Here is a 19490-nt window from a genome sequence, read left to right as displayed (position 1 = left end):
TTCCCCCCTGGAGCGGCCATCCTCGGTGGTCTGGTGGCTGTTGGGGACAGCAACAGAGCCGCATGGAAGAGTCTGGGCAGAGCAGCAGAAAGGCTTCTGCCTCGTGGCCTCTGCAAGCTGCGTCTGCTTTTAAGGGGGCTCAGGGTAGCAGGAAGTCTGGAGCTGCCTGCAGGTACGGAGCGTCCAAGCGGCCACTAGGGCTTTTTTCCATTTAGACTGCTTTTGCGCAAAATGTCTTGGCTGCCTGTCTACACTGGCCTCTTGCACAAGAACACTTGTGCACTGATTTCATACATTAGAATGTCAGCGTTCTTGCGCAAAAACTCTGCGCCAGTGTAGACAATGCTTTTGCGCAAAATCTTGCCTATGTAGACACAGCCCCTATGCTCTACATGGAATAAGGAGGCATAAGAGGAAGAGTGCCTGGAGGCCCCTACTGGTCTTGGGGATGTATTGCATACCCAATGTGACATGTACCAAAGTGTCATTAATTCATGTCATAATAGTCAACTCTGTCATTGTCTTGGAGCCTAAATGCATCTGTCCCGTTTTGCCTGTTTACCTTATTGCGACTACTGCCTAGAATTTAATATTCATAAATACTGTCCAACAATTAAATATTAAAATTAGAGGAAATTGAAATATGATGATTTTGTTTTTTATTTTCAGCTTTCCATTATTTTGGGGGAAAATGGGATAGTTTTGCTTTATCTGTCTTATGAAAAACTGAACCAAAATCTGTGGGAAAAAGCTTTTTCCTGTTTTCACAAAACACTTTTTTGAGGGGCACGAATATGGGGGATTTACTGAAAAGATTTCAAGCAAAATGGAAATTGTTTTCCTTAAAGAAAAAGGAAACTTTGCTCCCATGTAGGACTTAATGAGGCTACATATTGCAATACAAATATTGATAATAATAACCAATGTTGCTAACTCTTGAGGTTGTATTACAAGTCTCATTATATTTGATATTCTTCTTAATGCCTCAGTTCCTGGGGATAAATGGGGGAACCCCATAACAGTCTTCAAATCTGATAAGGGCTGTTATAATGAGGACTGTGATCAATTGTTTTCTGTGTCCATTGAAAGCAGGACAAGAAGTAAAGGGATTAATCTGCAGCAATGGAGATTTAGGTCTAATTATAACGGAAGATTAAAGCACTGGAATAGTCTACAAGAAAGGTTGTAAAATCACCGTCACTGAAGGATGTCTAAATAAACACGTGTCAGGGATGGTCCTGCCTCAATGCATGGGGGGATGGACTAAATGACATTTTGCGGTTCCTTTCAGCCCTTCATTTTTATAATAATATGTTTATGTGAGACTCTTAACTTTCTAGTTTCTAGTTCCCGAGATTTGGGACAAAAGCTTGAAAACATGACCAGGATTTACCAGAAGGGAAATAAAAAGCACTCAAATTTACTATTTTTTAAATCTCATGTTTGGGGAAGGGATGACCCATGATTTTTGAATGATTGAGGTTGGAAGTTATCTGAGTATATTATATTATTTCAAGTTCTAGTCTATCTTCAAACACAGGTTACTTTCAGTCTACCTCTAGACCAGTGGTGGGCAACCTGCAGCCTATCCAGCCTATCCTGATTGCGGGCTACAAGACATTTTCTGACATTGACCGTCTGCAGGCACTGCCCCTGCAGCTCTCAGTGGCTGTGGTTCTCTATTCCCAGACAATGGGAGTTTTGGGAAGTGGAGGATTGCATGTTTCTGAGGCCCTTTCACCTACAGGCAGCATCCCCGCAGCTAGGGGGAGCTGCAGGAAGCAGTGCATGCAAACAATCAATGTGAGAAAATGTGTGTCAGCCTGTAATTGAGTTACCCAGATGGGCCACAGGTTGCCCACAACTGATCTAGAGAGTGTTTTATAGTACAGGTTGGACCTTTCTGGTCCGGCACCCTCGGGACCTGAATGATCCCGGATGACCAGAATCAATGTAACTACTCTGCCCTTTCAGACAGCAATTCTGGACCTTAGAGACCATTCCAGAGAGCATTGCTAAGGGAGCTATGAAAGGAGTTTGGGCCCATATCAGAGGGAATTGATATATCCCTTTGCTACAAATATAGGGCAAGAAAGACATTGATGATGAAAAAGGGGGGTAATTAGAAATCCAGGCTGGGATTTTAAAGTAGTGCCTAAGGATTTTAGCCTCCCAGCTGCCACTGACTTTTAATGGGATTCGGGCACCTAATTCCTTTAGGGTCTTTTGAAAACCGAACCTCCTATATTATGGTACGACTAATGAATAATCACTTCATGACAATACCCACAAACACAGTTGACATTAACTGGCTTCCTTATTGGCCTCTTTTGGATCCTGCCGAGGACTGAATAGGCCAAGGTGACTGAATGACCTTCTCCCTTACAGAGATGATCCTTCCACTCCAGGGTTCAGTCCCTGTGGCTGTCTAGCTTGCACCTTTCACCAGCACAGGGTTCACTGTTTTTGGTTTTGGTTTTTAAAGAAAGGTGGAAAAAAGTGGTGAGTTACTCAAGTGACACAATGTTCCTGTCAAATATCCAGTTGTAGAAAAGAGTGGCTATGCGAGGGAACAATACTGGCTTTGCCAGTGTGTCTTGGCATCGAAACAGGTTGGAAAGACATTGGTCTGGCAAAGACTGGTGCCGAGCCCCAGCTTCCCAAGAATATTTGCCTAATAAAAACAAAGGAACAATGCAATAGAATACCCAGAGAGACCTTTCCAAAAGCAAGAATTTGCATTACTTAATACACTCATCCTCCCATTAATCTGCTCTTTAAGGTCCACGGGCTGTGTCTAGACTGGTAAGTTTTTCTGCAAAAGCAGCTGCTTTTGCGGAAGAACTTGCCGGCTGTCTACACTGTCCGCTTGAATTTCCGCAAGAACACTGAAGATCTCGTGTAAGATTGTCAGTGTTCTTGCGGAAATACTGTGCTGCTCCCATTCGGGCAAAAGCCATCTTGCACAAATGCTTTTGCGCAAGAGGGTCAGTGTAGACAACGCGGTATTGTTTTGCGCAAAAAAGCCCCGATCACCATTTTTGCGCAAAACCGCATCTAGATTGGCACGGACGCTTTTCCGCAAAAAGTGCTTTTGCGGAAAAGCGGCTGTGCCAATCTAGACGCTCTTTTCTGCAAATGCTTTTAACGGAAAAACTTTTCCGTTAAAAGCATTTGCGGAAAATCATGCCAGTCTAGATGTAGCCACTGTGTTTATCATCCATTGATTGTATCTCCCAGTGTTGCAAATAAAATGCATATCTTTGCTTAAACTCAAGGGCTGTGTCCAGACTCAGGGGTTTTTTCGGGAAAAGTAGCCTTTACCCGAAAAAACTTCCCCTGCGTCCAGACTCAAGCCGCGTTCTTTCGAAATTATTTCAAAAGAACGCGGCTTTTCTTTTGATGGCGGTAAACCTCGTTTCACGAGGAAGAACACCTTCTTTCGAAAGTTCCTCTTTCGAAAGAAGGCGTTCTTCAATGTAAATAGGGCTTCCTCGAAAGAGAGCATCCAGACTCGCTGGGTGCTCTCTTTCGAAAAAGCGGATTGCTCTTTCGAAAGATCCGCCTGCAGTCTAGACGCGATCTTTCGAAAGAGGCTCTTTCGAAAGAAGCCTGCAGTCTAGACATAGCCAAGGAGAAGATCAGTGTGATCAACGTAGGTGTGCGCAGCACATTTCATTAGTGTGTGCACCCAAAGAATTTTTTAAAAATGTACTCTTTGACCCCCATTAGCCACGCCTCTGGAGGTAATACTTTTGGGGCAATATGGACACACGACCAGAAATAAAAGGTGTCATATGACCCCCCCCCCCAAGGACTTTTCCCACTCTTACCAATAGGGATTAGTATGGCCCTCACCAAACCTCCCTCAAGCAACTATCCTGCAATTGCATTAACCCAATTTGTGTGACATTAACTCGGGGGGGGAGGGTGGAGAGGCTGGGGGAAGTGTCCCTCTAAGAGTTTCCTCCCTTGAGCACAATAAATTTTGTGTTATGCACCAGTACTAAGTTTGTGCCTTGTTTGGATGTACCACTGTGGCACCCAAGTTATTAACAAGTATCTTATAAACCTCTACCTCTCCCCTCTGTTACCATGTCTCCGCCCCTTGCTCCATCAGCTCCCCTGGTGCCTGCTGCCCCCCAACCCCTCACCTACCTCTGCTGTCCTGACTCCTGCCCTTTTCATTGCCCTCAGCCTTCCTGAGACCTGCCCCCTCCACCAGCCCTTCTCTCCCCCCCATGCCCACTCCTCAAGTAGCCCCACTCTGATCATGTGAGCTACCTCTCCTCATCCCCTCTCCTAACACCTCGCTCTACACACCTGCCCTGCCTCTCTCCTCTGATGCTGGTCCCTCCCCTGCAGGTGTCTGCCCTTCTGCTTCATCCCCAGAATCCCCTGGCACCTGCACCTTCCCTTACCCCTGCACCCTCCTGGTGCTTCCCCCTTCCTTTGCCCTCTTTTTCCCTGATGCCCACCTCTTCACCACTCTCTGCCCCCATTTCCCTCATGTCCCTGTGCCCTCACACATCCCTGCCTTCCTCATGCCCACCCCTTCATTCAAGCCTTCTCCCAGCACCTCCCCTTCTCCCCTCTAACCTCCAAAGCCCTTCCCCTCTCCTCTCCTAGCATCATCCTGTCCCCCCTCTCACTGACACTTCCCCTCCTGCCCTTTTCCTCATTGTCTCCACTTGGCCCCCTGGCATTTGTCGCTCTCCTCCACCCTGTCCCTTCGTGCCCTCTCCTTTCTTCTCCTTACCTGCCCCCCTTCCCTCAGCACAAGCCCCTTTCTCTCTGACCCTTTCCCCATATTTTTCCCTCCATCTCCAGCAGCCACCAGCTGGTCTGTAACAGAATTCTAGGGTCGCCCTGACTGTCACCCTTCTGGTGCTCCCCCTACTCTGTCTTTCTTAGGTTTCTCAGCCCCCTTTTGGGCCACAAACCCCCACCCCGCAGTCTGTGGGTCCCAAAGTTCTGGCAGTCTCCCCATCAGTTGGTGCCTGCACCGGGTCTGACTGGTAGTGTTGCCAGGTGTCCAGTTTTCTACCAGACAGTCCAGTTTTTGGGCCCTCTGTCTGGTAAAAAAAAAATCCAGAAAATACCCGACATGTGCAATGTCTGGTATTTCCTGGTTTTCCAGTGGGGCGCCAGACTGAAGCCTGGTGGCGGTGGGGGAAATGACTGGAAAGTGGGGCGCAATCGGCACTGGGAGCCTCTGGTTGAGTCTGACGTCTTGAGGAGGAGGAGAAGCCCTGTCCCTGAGCATGTTGTGGAGCTGCAGCTGGGTTACCAGGTAGACCACCCCCAAAAAAACCGGACACACTTGATCATGGACAGGGCAGAGGGACTAGATGGGGGCGGGGGCTGGCCAGGAGGAAGGGGGGGTGGGAAGCAGAGCTGGTGGGGGGTCAGAGGCTGCAGGGCTGGCCGGGAGGAAGGTGGGGCCAGAAGGAAGGAGGTGCAGGAAGCAGAGCTGAGGGCAGGGGTCGAGGAATGCGGGGTTGGCCAGGAGGAAGATGGGGGCTGGGAGGAAGAGGGGATGGGAAGCAGCTCTGGGGGGTGGGGACCAGCCGCACTGCCCCCAACCCTGGGTCCCCCCGACCCCAGCCCAGCCGCGCTGCTTCCTCCCCAGGCCCCCCTCCCCGGGCCGGGTTGGGTTGGGTCGGGTCAGGCCAGAGCGAGCCAACCGCGCTGCGCCCAACCCTGGGCCCCCCCCCCTCCCCAGGCCAGCCACACTGTCCCCAACCCCGACCCCAATCCCGGCCTCCCCCTCCCCAGGCCAACTGTGCTGCCCCCCGACCCCGGGCCAGCCACATTGTCCCTGACCCCGGGCCAGCCGTGCTGCTCCTGACTCGACCCCCCCCCCCCCCCCCCACACACACACACCAGCTGCGCTGCTTCCAAGCTGAGCTGAGCTGAGCCAATGCCCGGGCTAGCCACGCTGCTCCTGATCCCCTGCCCGGGGCACACCCCCCGCCCAGGGTTTAAACTTACCTCACTTGCCAGGGAGGCGGGGAGACGATGCTGCTCCCTGCCTCCTGTTTCCCGGGGGACCTAACACCTGCCGGTTTTGGCCGCGCTTGCATGGCAAACCCTGCGCAGCGTCTGTTCCCCAGCACACCAGGGCAGCCTTTTGAAACATTAGGGTGTGCCTGGGCACACCCAGCACACCCTGTGCACACGCCTGTGGTGATCAGTATGATTTTTATTGACGTGAGGGGGACACAGTTATGGAAATAGTCCCAGGGAGGAATATGTGTCATCACTGCATGGATTTATGCTCTCAAAATAATTACTGTAGGGCTCCTACCATTATGGAATGAATGTGTGGCCAACATACTTCCATGCATATCTATCTATCTATCTATCTATCTATCTGTCTGTCTGTCTGTCTGTCTGTCTGTCTGTTTGTCTATCTGAATGTCTATACAGTATTGTGGCAGAACCTAGAGGCTGCAATTAGGAATGAGATTACACTGTACTAGGTGCTGCATAAATGTAGAGGAAGATATGGTACCTTGTCCAAAGAGCTTGCAATGTAATTTGAGAGAAAACTCAACAAATACATGTGACAAACAAAAGTGAACTTAGTGTTGATGGTGACTGGAGTCCTGTGTCCCAGAATAGGAACAGTATGGACAGTAGCTGGGAAGTTTCTCTCATGCCACCATGCTTCCTCTCAGGCTTGGAGGGTCCACTTCTCAGAGTGGGAGCTTTGTTCGTTATCTTTGGCCCATTCCATCCCAGGCCTTACTGTTGAGTATGCTCAGAAAAGGTACCACCAACAACACTGGGGAGATGTGAATAGCCACCCACTTGCTGCTAGGTCTAGTCCTAGACACCCCTTGTCACTAAGGGTACGTCTAGACTACAGGGTTTTGTCGATGGAAGTTTTGTCGACAGATACTGTCGACAAAACTTCTGTCGACATAGAGCGTCTAGACACATTCAGTTCTGTCAACAAAGCAAGCTGCTTTGTCGACAAAACCCTGTAGTCTAGACGCAACCCTACAGGCAATAACACCTTCTGTCGACAGAACTCTGTCGACAGAAGGTGTTATGCCTCGTAAAATGAGGTTTACCAGCGTCGACAAAACTGCTGAGTTCTGTCGACGTTATGTCGACAGAACTCAGTGGTAGTGTAGACGCAGGTATAGTTTTGTCGACAAAAGTCCACTTTTGTCGACAAAACTCAGTCTAGACACATCCTAAGGGTCCAAATTCTGACTCTGTGAATTTTTATTCTGCAAAACAAGATTCTGTGCTATGGGGCAAGAATTTGTCAATAGCATGATTTTGCCACTAATGCTTTAAAGTGTGTTTTTGTCAAAGCAAGATCTGTGGAGTTAATACTCTGGAACCAATGGCAGATTTTACCCTGTGTGGAAATATCCATATTCAACAGAAATTCTGCTTTTTCTCCCAGTAAACCACCTTCCTTTTTTAGTTTTACTTTTTTGCCACATGGAGAAAAATGTGAGGTGAAAACATTAAATTTGTTTGTCTTACACTCTCAGCCCTGCAACGTGACATTCCTCCTAGTTTCATCAGTGGTGAGAATTTTTCCACTCTGCTTACACATCTTGACTTTATCTGGAAAGAATACAGAATGGGAAATGCCTGGCTGATTTGCTAGGGGAAGGGTTTGCTGTTCTAATAAAGTCCAGGTTGCTTCCTAATATCTGGAATGTGCAGAAGGATTCAGCAGGCAAAAAAGAAACATTGCTTGAGCCTTCCCAAACCTCCTCAAATTTTGAGGAGTTTGGAAAACTTTGAGTTCATACAGGCCTGATCCAAAGCCCATTTGAGCCAGCAGGAGTTTTTCTATTTTCTTTGGTAGGCTTTGGATTAGGCCCTAAGTAAAATATAAGGCATAATTCAAACCATTGCTATTCAGGGCCGATGGAATAACAAACATGTATTTTTTTTAAGTCTCTGAGAGCCTGTGCTATGAAAACAAGAAAACTTTCTGTTTGAAAGTCATTCTTGCCAGTCTCTGCCATGATCAAGGCAGTGCAGTGTTTCTTTAAAAAAATAAATTTAAAAAACACACCAAGAAGCAGCCCAGAACTGTATTTTGTCAGAACCGAAACCTCAGAAGTGTTGTGTTCTCTTGTGAATCGATAGCATGCAGCCCTCACGAGGCTTTGCTTTGGCAAAGCAAAGACACCTGTCCCTCATTTCGAGAATGAAGAATCCCCTTGTGATCTAGTTCAGGTTCCCTTCTATGCTCACTTTGTGCAGCATTTCAGTCAAAGAGCCAGAATACTTTTAGCAGTACATGCTTTCAGAACGGGGCACCGTGTAACCTACAGTGAGTCAATGTCCTTATTTAGGCAGTGCAAGGAGGAGCAAGTTAGCTGGATCCCCCCTCAGCTGATCAGGAAAAGCTAACAAGCAATGTTACTTGCTCCAGTCACTCGCTCCTGTGTGCTGGGGCTGGACGCGCCTAACGGAATCCAAGGATTATCTGATTGATACTCCAACAATTGGGACTTATAAAATCGACCCAGTAACAACTCCCCTCCCTCCCCCAACTTTGGGATTTTCCCCCTCTCCCTTCTGACCGTGTCAAGAGACAAACATGTGAGGTTGAGAAAAAATCATGTTCTCAGAAGAAGGACCAACACCCAGCCAGGAGGATGACTCCTCAGCAGAAGGCTAATCTGCCCAAGGGGCAGAGCAAAGAAGACCCAAGAGTGTGGATGCAGGAGTGGGGGAAGGCAAGTACATGGCTGGCATGTTAAAGGGGAGATAATAGCACCACTGAGCTGTGTTTGGGGCTCAGGCATGCGCTTTAATTTGTCTGCAGAAACTGTGTGTTTCCATGCTAGGAACCAGTAATCAAATTCCTTGGTCTTTTTCACATTCCTTCTATCCACTTCAGTTTTTTTCTTTATTTGCTTAACTTTCCAGCACTTCTGTTTACTAAAGCTATGTTTATTCCCACTTCGAATCTATCTGAAAACTGCATTCTTTTTTTTGGAATGTGTACAAGTTCCAGTGTCTCCATCTAAAGTGTTATGTGTTATTGTGTCTCACATTGTAGGTTTAACTTCCCAAGCCATTCAGCTGGCCTGTTACCTGAATAACCTGCCTGTCATTCTCTCCATTAGAAAGCTGCAACAGGAGGTCTTATATATAATCTCCTTTCTCCATCTCACTGTACACTAACATTCAGCAATGCATCTCCATCCACCCTTAGGATATTTTATGTGAGCTATCCCTAAAATCTGGAAAGGAGAAAGTGTCATTTTGGTTGGGTTACACTGATTTGAGTGGTTTATTTCTATACAAGTGATGGCAAGATATCATTTAATCAGGACTATGTAATAGAAACAATCCAGTATTTAAAGTCAAAGGGAGAAGCATAGATACCACGAGATTCAGAATAACATCAACAATGTTTGAAATGCTTACCTCACCACTCAATGCTTTTCACTTGGGATTTTTGGTATAGATATTAACTCTGGTCTTCTGAGAACTAAAAATCTGCCTTGGGTTATAACGAACCCAAATCCCCTCTGTAGGTTCACTTAATACAGATATCTTCTTCTGTTCTGAAACTGTTCTGTGGTGTTCTGTTTTATTGTGACACAACTGATGTGTTCCACTCCAGAGGTAGCTGCATTTCAGTGGTGGGCCAAGTGTTTCCCATGTGAACAATGTTTGGGGTCTTTTGGGAAATAAAGTACTAGATAAATATCACATGATTAAGTTTCAAATGCTGGTCAGTTCAGATCTCCATCCATGAATAGCAGGCTAAGTTTCACACCTAGGCTGTGTCTAGACTGGCCACTTTTTCCGGAAAAGCAGCCACTTTTCTGGAAAAACTTGCCAGATGTCTACACTGGCCACTTGAATTTCCGCAAAAGCACTGATGATCTCATGTAAGAGTGTCAGTGCTTTTGCGGAAATACTATGCTGCTCCCATTCGGGCAAAAGTCTTTTTCTGAAAAACTTTTGCGCAAAAGGGCCAGTGTAGACAGCAGAGATTTGTTTTCCGCAAAAAAGCCCCGATTGCGAAAATGACGACCGGGGCTTTTTTTGCGGAAAAGCGCGTCTAGATTAGCCATGGACGCTTTTCCGCAAAAAGTGCTTTTGCGGAAAAGCGTCCTGCCAATCTAGACGCACTTTTCCGAAAATGCTTTTAACAGAAAACTTTTCCGTTAAAAGCATTTCCGGAAAATCATGCCAGTGTAGACGTAGCCCTGGGGTATTCCTACACTACAGGATAAGATCAATTAAGCTACACAACTTCAGCTATATTAATTGCGTAGCTGAAGTCGAAGTACCTTAACTCAGCTTTTGGTACTGTCCAGACTGCAGGAAGTGAAAGGGAGATCACTCTTCCTTCGACTTCCCTTACTCCTCGTGGAAGCAGGAAGCTCTTCTCAGTTCGAATTAATGTGTCTTCGCTAGACCCGCTAATTGAATCTTGGAAGATTGACAGTGGCAGCTTCAATCTTCTCTGTAGTGCAGACACACTCCTGTTGGGCTAAGCAGGCCAGCTGCAGTGGGCCAAGAAGAGCTATTTGTGCTAGCAACTGCGGAGGATGGGATTGTGTCCTCTACCATACCTCTTAACATTGAAAAAATAACAAACTTTTTTTTTTTGAGTGGGGGAGAGGAAAGAGATTTCAATGCAAAAAAGTAGCTGCCCTAATCTAAACCTGTTATGAACTCTGAGCTAAGAGGGGGGGGGTGTCAGAGCTGTGCAATGCAGTCCTAGTGATAGAGATGTGTTTTCAGTGGCCTGATTATCAGTTTTGTCCCACGTGGCTGGGAGCTTAAAATCAAGGCACTGAGATTTGGCAGCTTTGCAGAACTAAAATCAGTATTCATCATTGCTGCACTGCCTGGATATCCACACAGCGTGGATGAGACCTCCAAAGTTCTGTTCCACTGATGGGCAAACATGAGGGGCGGGGGAGAAAGCATCAGAACAAAAGTTCAACTTCTAGTCTCCTTTTCTCTATGTCCAGGCCAGAACTGATCTTTTCTCCTATCCTTTCATGTTGGGGCATCACTACCTTTTCATCCTTTCTAGCAGAATCTTTCCTCTGTCATTCTGATAGGAAATCCAGCCAGCAAAGCAAAGTAGGAATGACTATTAGTGGATGTGTCTCCTTGCCCCTGGAATTTAGGGAGTAGGGATAGGCAAATGGATTCAATCAAAATAACTGTCCAGAACCTTTGTTCGAAACACGAATCTTTTCTAAGACCAAAAGAAAAGCCGGGTAATTTTGTAATGTATTTTAAAATTTTAAAATCATACATAATAATCTGGAATGTGGCCAAGAAAAATAAACTATAAAGAAAATCAAAGGCTGGTCTGATACACCACCTCACCTCCCAACACTGTCATGTAATGTGGGCCCTACATCATGTTTTCGTTGGCTTGCCTGGGTATATATTGCCGGCAGTGTCCCTGCAAATAATAAAGGATTCACTCAGAGAGACACTAAGGCAGTGAGGTGCATCACTAACAGCATGCACAGCTTCTCAAAAGAACTATATCCTGACTCACAATACACATTTCTCCAAGATCTAATTGTCTATACAATCCATGAAATAGATCTTGAAAGAGTATTTGTAATAGCATCTTTTAGTGACTCCCAATAATTTACACATGCTCCTTATAGAAGAAAAGAATAAATCTATTGAGTTTACTCTTAAAAAAAGGACTTCTTTAATTTACAAAAAAATCAACTTTTACAGGGTATCTTTCAGTCATGTTATTCAAATGCAAATTACACACCAAATGTTTGGAAATGAAATCTGTTGTAATTAGAACATGGGTAGCATGGAAGATATAGTGACTGGCAGTGTCTTCTGGCTCTTCTATGGATTCTTGCAACTAAATATGAGTTATTGTCAGTGTTCTCGTGGTGAACAAAATTGTGCATGGCTTATCTTTTTCTTCAAATTATTTTTGAGCATCTCTGTAGTCTGAGTTCTTGCTGGAACCACAGCCAGAAGTATAGAAAATATCAGGTTCCCCTGAAATTTCCAGTTGTATGAAGTTGGGGTCTAATTAGACAAGAGAGGCTGAGTCCCATCATTCATAGTCTATGTAAAATTCTGACTTATTTTTTTTAAATATACTTTAAAAAAACCTAGCATACTAGACCTTTTCCACCCCATATTCCTTAGCAGAAGCATTAGGTCTAGCCTCTGATTGTTGTGATGCATGTAGAATAATTTACTTCTATACAAACTGCATCTTGGTATGAGAAATAAGGAAGGAAACTGCTTAACTGTTTTGCTGTTCTCAGCCAGCTCTGTACATTACAGCATTCACGCCTAGACACAGCCAGGAGAGTATCTGACACCAGCACACCTATCTGACATCCTCCTCCATAGCCACCTAGCTTTCATCTGTACATCAGACACCTATGTGACACCAGTTCACATGTACACTCCTAAATGCCTACATTCCACCATTACACCACTACTCGGACTAATATTACGCTCTCCTTCACTGATACCTATGCTACCATTCCAGAAACCCCCATGATGATATTACACTACTTAATCTACATACACATTCAAATCTGTACCCTTCTGTAGTAAGCCATAAATCCACTCCTATTTACAGCCATATAATACAAGCACATATTTACACACATTCACACAGCCTCCAGTCTTACACTCATTCACTCAGGGTATGTCTACACATCAAAGTTAATTCAAAATAACAGCCGTTATTTCGAATTAACTTTACTAGCATCTACACAGCCAAACTGCTATTTTGAAATAAATTCAAAATAGCGGAGCACTTATTTTGAATTTGGTAAACCTCATTCTACAAGGAATAACGCCAAATTTGAAATAGCTAATTCAAAATAAGTGCTGTGTAGACACTTATTTCGAAATAGGGGGCCTCCAGCCTTCCCAGGGTGTCCTGGTGGCCACTCCAACCTCAAACAAGAACACTCCTTTCCCTCCCCTCCCTCCCCGGAGCCCTTAAAGGGTTTGACTCTGGCCACAGTGCCTGTACCAGCTCCTAGCCTGCCAGCCCAGAGCCAGCAGTCACTGGCCCTGACCCAGTGGCCCCAAAACATGAGCCAGCAAGCCACTGGCAGCCAGCCCTCCACCACTCCCCAGGAGCAGTCTGCCAGCTCCCAGGAGCCTGCCAGGGCCTAGAGAAGGTGGGTGGCTTCCTGGTCCAGGGTGGAGATCAGGGTGGACCTTACTTAGGTTTGGAGGGGATGCCCCCAACGTCCATGATCTCCGCACTAGACAAAGGAATGCGGTCATCTATGGCAGGATAGCTGCCAGCCTGGCCACCAAAGGCCACATGCGAATCCAGGAGCAGGTTCTCATGAAAATCAAGTTGGTCTGGCAAGACCCACAAACCTGAGCCCTGAGCTTCCCCTCCCCATTCTTCCCCTTGCTTCCCCCTTCCACCTCCCTCCTCCCAGGCTTCCTCCTCCCCTCTCCCACCTTCTTTCCTCCCCTCTCCCACCTCCTTTCTCCAGTCTCACCAGTTTCACCTCCTCCCGCTCCCCCAGTTTTGTTAAATAAAGAGAGTTTGTGTTCATGAAAATACGTGTATTTTATTTGACATCAGGAAGGGGGGGCTTGGAGAGTAAGTGGAATGATGTGGGGGAGGATTGAAGCACAAGCACCCAGCGGGGCAGACCAGGGAGGATCTTGGTGCTCCTCAGGGTGGAAGCTCTCCCGCAGGGCCTCCTGGATACTGACAGCCCCCTGATGGACCTCCTGGATGGCAGCCTGCAGAAAGTGCAGCCAGGCTCGCATCAACTTGTTCACGAGAAGCACCAGAGTGCCCAGGGGCAGCTCTGGCTCCATGCTGCAGAGTGCTGTGGTATCCCGAGTGAGGGCAACCAGAGCACACAGAGACACAAATGCTTTCCTGTCCCTCAGCGAGGTAGGCAAGCAAGCAGGAAAAGCTGAGAACCAGCTGCCCAAGGTGGGGGTCCCTTTAAGCACAAGCCTCAGATAGCCTCAGGAAGCAGCTACACAAAAATACTCCTGACCTGATGCCCTGCTGGACCTGGTTCCAGCCGGCCTTCAATGCAATTCAGTGTCCATTCAGAGTGGACACACTATTTCAAAATAGAAAAACGCTATTTCTAAATGCATTTTGTGTGTAGATGTGTTATTTCAAAATAAGCTATTTTGAATTAACTATTTCGAAATAAGATATTTCGAAATAACACTGTAGTGTAGACATACCCTCACTTCTGTGCTACACTCACTAGCAGTCATCACACTCACTGTGCACCAGTACTTCCTCCAGAAGTACCATCTCCTTACGACAATAGTATTGTGCCATCCAGCCAGTGTTTCTATCAGTCGGTATCATTCCAGTGGTTGGCAACTAAATTATAGGTGTAGGTTCCCAGAGATGGCTCCTAAAAAAGCCTGATCTGCACGTCATTGCTCACGGATGAAAGACGGAGATTTGCAGGTTGCTAAATCCCCATCCTTCTGTGGGTGCTCTTGGTTAGAGCTCTGTCATATACACAAGTTCTCAGGGATACTCACTTCATTATGGCACCAGAAGGTATCAGACAATCATAGAAAATTAGGGTTGGAAGAGATCTCAGACGGTCATATAGTCCAACCTCCTACTCAAGGCAGGGCCAACGTCAACTAAATCACCCAGGGCTTTGTCAAGCCAGGACTTAAACATCTCTGAGGATGGAGATTCCACCAGCATTGCAGTGCTTCACCACCTTCCCAGTGAAATAGTTTTTCCTAATATCCAAACTACACTTTTCCCCACTGCAACTTGGGGTCACCAAACAAAATTGATAGACAGCAGGTTTAAAACAAACAAATAAAGTATTTCTTCACACAATACCCAGTCAACCTGTGGAACTCCTTGCCAGAGGATGTTGTGAAGACCAGGAATTTAATAGGGTGCAGAAAGAACCAGATACATTCATGGAGGATAGGTCCATCAATCCTTATTAGCTAGGATGAGTAGGAATTGTGTCCCTAGCCTCTGTTTGTCAGCAACTGGGAATGGGTGACAGAGAGGGATCATTTGATGATTACCTGTTCTGTTCATTCCCTCTGGGGTACTTGGCATTGGCCAATGTCAGAGGCTAGGATACTGGACTAGATGGATTCTTGGTGTGACCCAGTATGACTGTTCTTGTATTCTTATGATCTCTTTGAAACCCCCCTTTAGGTAACTGAAGGCTGACGTCAAATCCCCATTTGTGCTTCTCTTCTGTAACCATTCCCTCAGCCTCTTCTTAGAAGTCACATGCCCCAGATCCCTAATCATTTCATTGCCCTCTGCAGGGCTCTTTCCAATTTTTCATATTGTTTCTGTAGTGGGGGAACCAAAACTGGAGGCAGCACTCCAGATGTGACTTCACCAGTGCTTAATAGAGGGAAATAATCACTTCCCTCATTCGGCTGGCAAGGCTCCTCCTAATGCAGCCCAATATGTCATTAGCCTCCTTGGCAGTAAGAGCACATATTGACTCATACCCAGCTTCTCATCTGCTTTAATCCCCAGATCCTATCCTTCAGAGCTGCTGCTTAGCCAGTTGATCCCCAGCCTGTAGCACTGCAGGGGATTCTTTTGCACTAATTGCAGGACTCTTGCACTTGTCCTTGTTGAACCTCATCAGATTTCTGTTAGATCAATTTGTATAGGTCATCTGGACCCTCTTTCTTCCCTCCGGCACCTCTTCCTCTCCCCTCATTTTAGTGTCATCCGCAAAGTTGCTGAGGGTGCTGTCCATCCCATCATCCAGATCAGTAATGAAGATGTTGAACAAAATTGGCCCCAAGTTCAACCCCTCAGATACTCCACTTGATACTGGCTGCCAACAAGACCTTGAACTGCTGAGCCTGATGATCTATCCAGTTTTCTATTCACTTTATAATCCATCCATCCAACCCCCACTTCTTTAATTTGTTGAGGAGAATACGGTGGGAAACCATTTCAAAAGCTTAGCTAAAATCAAGGTATATCACTTGCATCATTTCTCCCTTACCCACAGACCCAGCTATCCCATCATAAAAGGCAATCAGGTTGGTCAGACATGACTTGCCCAAGTGAATCCATGCTGATCGTTCCTGGCCATCTTCCTCTCCTTCAAATGCTTCAACATGGATTCTTTGAGGACTGCTCCGTGATTTTTTCAGGGACTGAGGTGAGGCTGACAAGTCTGTGGTTCCCCATGTTTTCGGTCTTCCCTTTTTAAAAGATGGGCACTATATTTGCCTTTCTACAACGCTCCCACACTACCCCTGATTGCCACAAGTTTTCAAAGATAACAACTAGTAGCTCTGCAATCACATCAGTCAACTCCCTCAGCACCTTCAGATGCATTCAATCCAGCTATGCTCTTATGCATGTCCAGCTTTTCTAAATAGTCCTGTTCTTTCACCATGGAGGGCTGTTCACCTCCCCCCCATACTGTGCTGACCAATAAGCAGTCTGGGAACTGACCTTCCTGGTGAAGACTGAAGAAAAAAGAAAAAGCATTGAGTGCTTCAGCTTTTTCCACATCTGTCACTCGGTTGCCTCCCCCATTCAGTAAGGGTCCCTAACTTTCCCAGATGTTCTTGCTGCTAACATGCCTGTAGAAAAAAAATGGAAACCGGTGGCATTTTAAAAAAGAAGTGAGTTGTAGCTCATGAAAGCTTATGCCCTAATTTATTTGTAAGTCTTTAAAGTGCCTCTGTACTCCTTGTTGTTTTTATTTTTTTAAATAGGCTAACACAACTACCCTTCTGATGCCTATAGAAGCCATTCTTGTTACCATTCACATCCTTAGAATCATAGAATCATTGAAAACCGCTATCATGTCCCCCCCCAGACTTCTCTTTTCTAAACTAAACAAGCCCAATTCTTTCAGTCTTCCCTCATAGCTCATGTTTTCTAGAACTTTAATCATTTTTGTTGCTTTTCTCTGGACCCTTCTCCAATTTCTCCACGTCTTTCTTGAAATGTGGTGCCCAGCACTGGACACAATACTCCAAGGGTTTTGGGATGCATTAATAGGAGCGTTGTGAGCAAGACACGAGAAGTCATTCTTCTGCTCCACTCTGTGCTGATTAGGCCTCAGTTGGGGTATGTCTACACTACCCCGCTAGTTCGAACTAGCGGGGTAATGTAGGCATACCGCACTTGCAAATGAAGCCCAGGATTTGAATTTCCCGGGCTTCATTTGCATAAGCCGGGCGCCGCCATTTTTAAATCCTGGCTGGTTCGAACCCTGTGCCGTGCGGCTACACGCGGCACGAACTAGGTAGTTCGGACTAGGCTTCCTAGTTCGAACTACCGTTACTCCTCACTCCACGAGGAGTAACAGTAGTTCGAACTAGGAAGCCTAGTCCGAACTACCTAGTTCGTGCCGTGTGTAGCCGTGCGGCACGGGGTTCGAACCAGCCGGGATTTAAAAATGGCGGCGCCCGGCTTATGCAAATGAAGCCCGGGAAATTCAAATCCCGGGCTTCATTTGCAAGTGCGGTATACCTACATTACCCCGCTAGTTCGAACTAGCGGGGTAGTGTAGTCATACCCCAACTGAGGCCTAATCAGCACAGAGTGGAGCAGAAGAATGACTTCTCGTGTCTTGCTCACAACGCTCCTATTAATGCATCCCAAAATCTTGTTTGCTTTTTTTGCAACAGAGTCACACTGTTGACTCATGTTTAGCTTGTGGCCTTGCTAACTGGATCTCCAATTGCGCTTTGGCCTTTCTGGTTACACCCCTGCATGCTCGAGCGATACATTTATACTGCTCCCTAGTCATCTGTCCAAGTTCATCATCAGCCTCATTACACAGGCCCTGGCCTATCAAGTGTGTTTTAGCCAGAATATATATGATTCTCCCCATTACTGCCAGGGGCCCAGATATACCAGTAAATGTTGGTCAGGGGAATCAGAAAATAATGCCATTGCTCATTTTCCAATGTTCCCTCTCTGAGCAAAGGTGCAAGTAGGTGCTCCAGTAGGAGCTGGATGGCGTGCTTTCCTGCAAGTAGAGGCATGCAGTGTGGCTTGCAGGGCGCTTTCCTAGCTGGGCTCCCACAAGGATCCTGCTGCGGGCTGATTTAGTGACCCAACATGCCACAAGCAGTAGGCCCCCAGGTGGGGCAGATAGATGTGTAGGGGAGGCACACACACCCCCAGCTGGGTTCCTGGTGGGGCATTGGCGCCTGACCAGCTGTCCTGCCTCCCTCCAGGTGGATGCCAGGCAGTGTACATGCAGTCCCTGCAGCATGCATCGCTGCCAGCAGCCCGAGAAGAAACCTGAGGAAGGCAGTTGCAAGCCAGTGGGGTCTCATGTCACCACCACCTGTTTGCCTGCAGCAGTGCCTCCACACAGCCCGCTCACAGCTCCCTTGGCACTGAGAGCAAACTGGAGCAGTGGGGTAGGGACCCATCCACCAACCAAGTAAGGTAACACAGCAGAGACTGAACTGCTGCAGTCCTGAGGTCTCCCCCCAGCCATGCTCCTGCCAGCACACACACATCACTTCCTGTACCCCTCCCCCATACACACACCATGGCTACGTCTACACTGGCCCCTTTTCCGGAAGGGGCATGTAAATTTCACTAGTCGTCGTCAAATTTCACTTTGAAGTAGGAATAAGAGCCTCCGGAAAAGGGCGCTTTTTCCGGAGTATCGGGGCCAGTCTAGACGCTCTTTTCCGGCTTTTTTAAAAGCCGGAAAAAAGCGGCGGACATTTTTATTTAAATGCCGCGGGGGATATTTAAATCCCCCGCGGATTTCCCTACGACGACTAGTGAAATTTACATGCCCCTTCCGGAAAAGGGGCCGGTGTAGACGTAGCCTCTTAGTCCTCTGCACCCTCAGCCCCCTGCCCTGGTTCCTGATCACCACACCCTGCCTCTTGTCCTGAGCCCCCCAACACTCTATCCCAATTTTAAATGTCTTCAGGTACTGTGGTATCCTAACCCACCCCCAGCCCTCTGCCCTGCGACATTCCACCTCTGGTGGGACTGCAATAGACAGTATCTGTAAGAAATGTAAGTAACTTTCACCCCTGAAAAAGTGGAGGGGATGGAGAGCTATTCTCTCTCACCCCATTCACTTCCTCTTTTACACTTCTCATCCCCCACCCGATAGTAAACAAACAGGCTGTTCAGATAAGGATTGGAAAAGTGACTGAGAAAGTTTCCAAAACCCATAATCTGTCCCTCTGAAAAACAGGCAGGGTGGAGTGTAGCCTATAGTTAGAGAGAAAATCTGAAAGAAAACAGGATGTTTTTGTGATAACTTATTTTTCATATTTCTCATTGAAACGTTTGTTTCATTCTGGTTTTGGACTTGCCTGCAGTCTTTGTTGGAAATGTGACAAGCCCCAAACCTTTGAGAGTGTGTGGGGGTGTACGTAGGGGGGAGATACTGCTAGGTAGACAAAAGGTAGAGTAATTTAATGACCATTAACATATCCCAGAGCATAGTCCCTCTTTCTGTGTCTGGTGCAAATGCACATAGGACTCTGTATTCAATACTGAG

At 46.7% G+C, this 19490-nt stretch overlaps 1 protein-coding gene across 1 annotated transcript in view; it reads left to right on the top strand.

Moving 5' to 3' along the window:
• Nucleotides 1–8381: 8381 nt before the first annotated feature.
• The window catches only part of LOC102461852 (uncharacterized), a 61750-nt gene continuing 50641 nt past the window's right edge, over nucleotides 8382–19490 (top strand). Inside the window, exon 1 of the mRNA XM_006136139.5 lies at nucleotides 8382–8723. Coding sequence (XP_006136201.3) covers nucleotides 8643–8723 — 81 coding nt within the window. The 5' untranslated portion in view covers nucleotides 8382–8642. The remainder of the gene's footprint in view (nucleotides 8724–19490) is intronic.

This window comes from Pelodiscus sinensis, chromosome 13 (genome assembly GCF_052426305.1).
Source record: "Pelodiscus sinensis isolate ZL-2025 chromosome 13, ASM5242630v1, whole genome shotgun sequence".
Taxonomy (NCBI): Eukaryota; Metazoa; Chordata; order Testudines; family Trionychidae; genus Pelodiscus; species Pelodiscus sinensis.
Note: the sequence above shows the minus strand (reverse complement) of the source record. Positions and strands in the feature narration are given on the sequence as shown.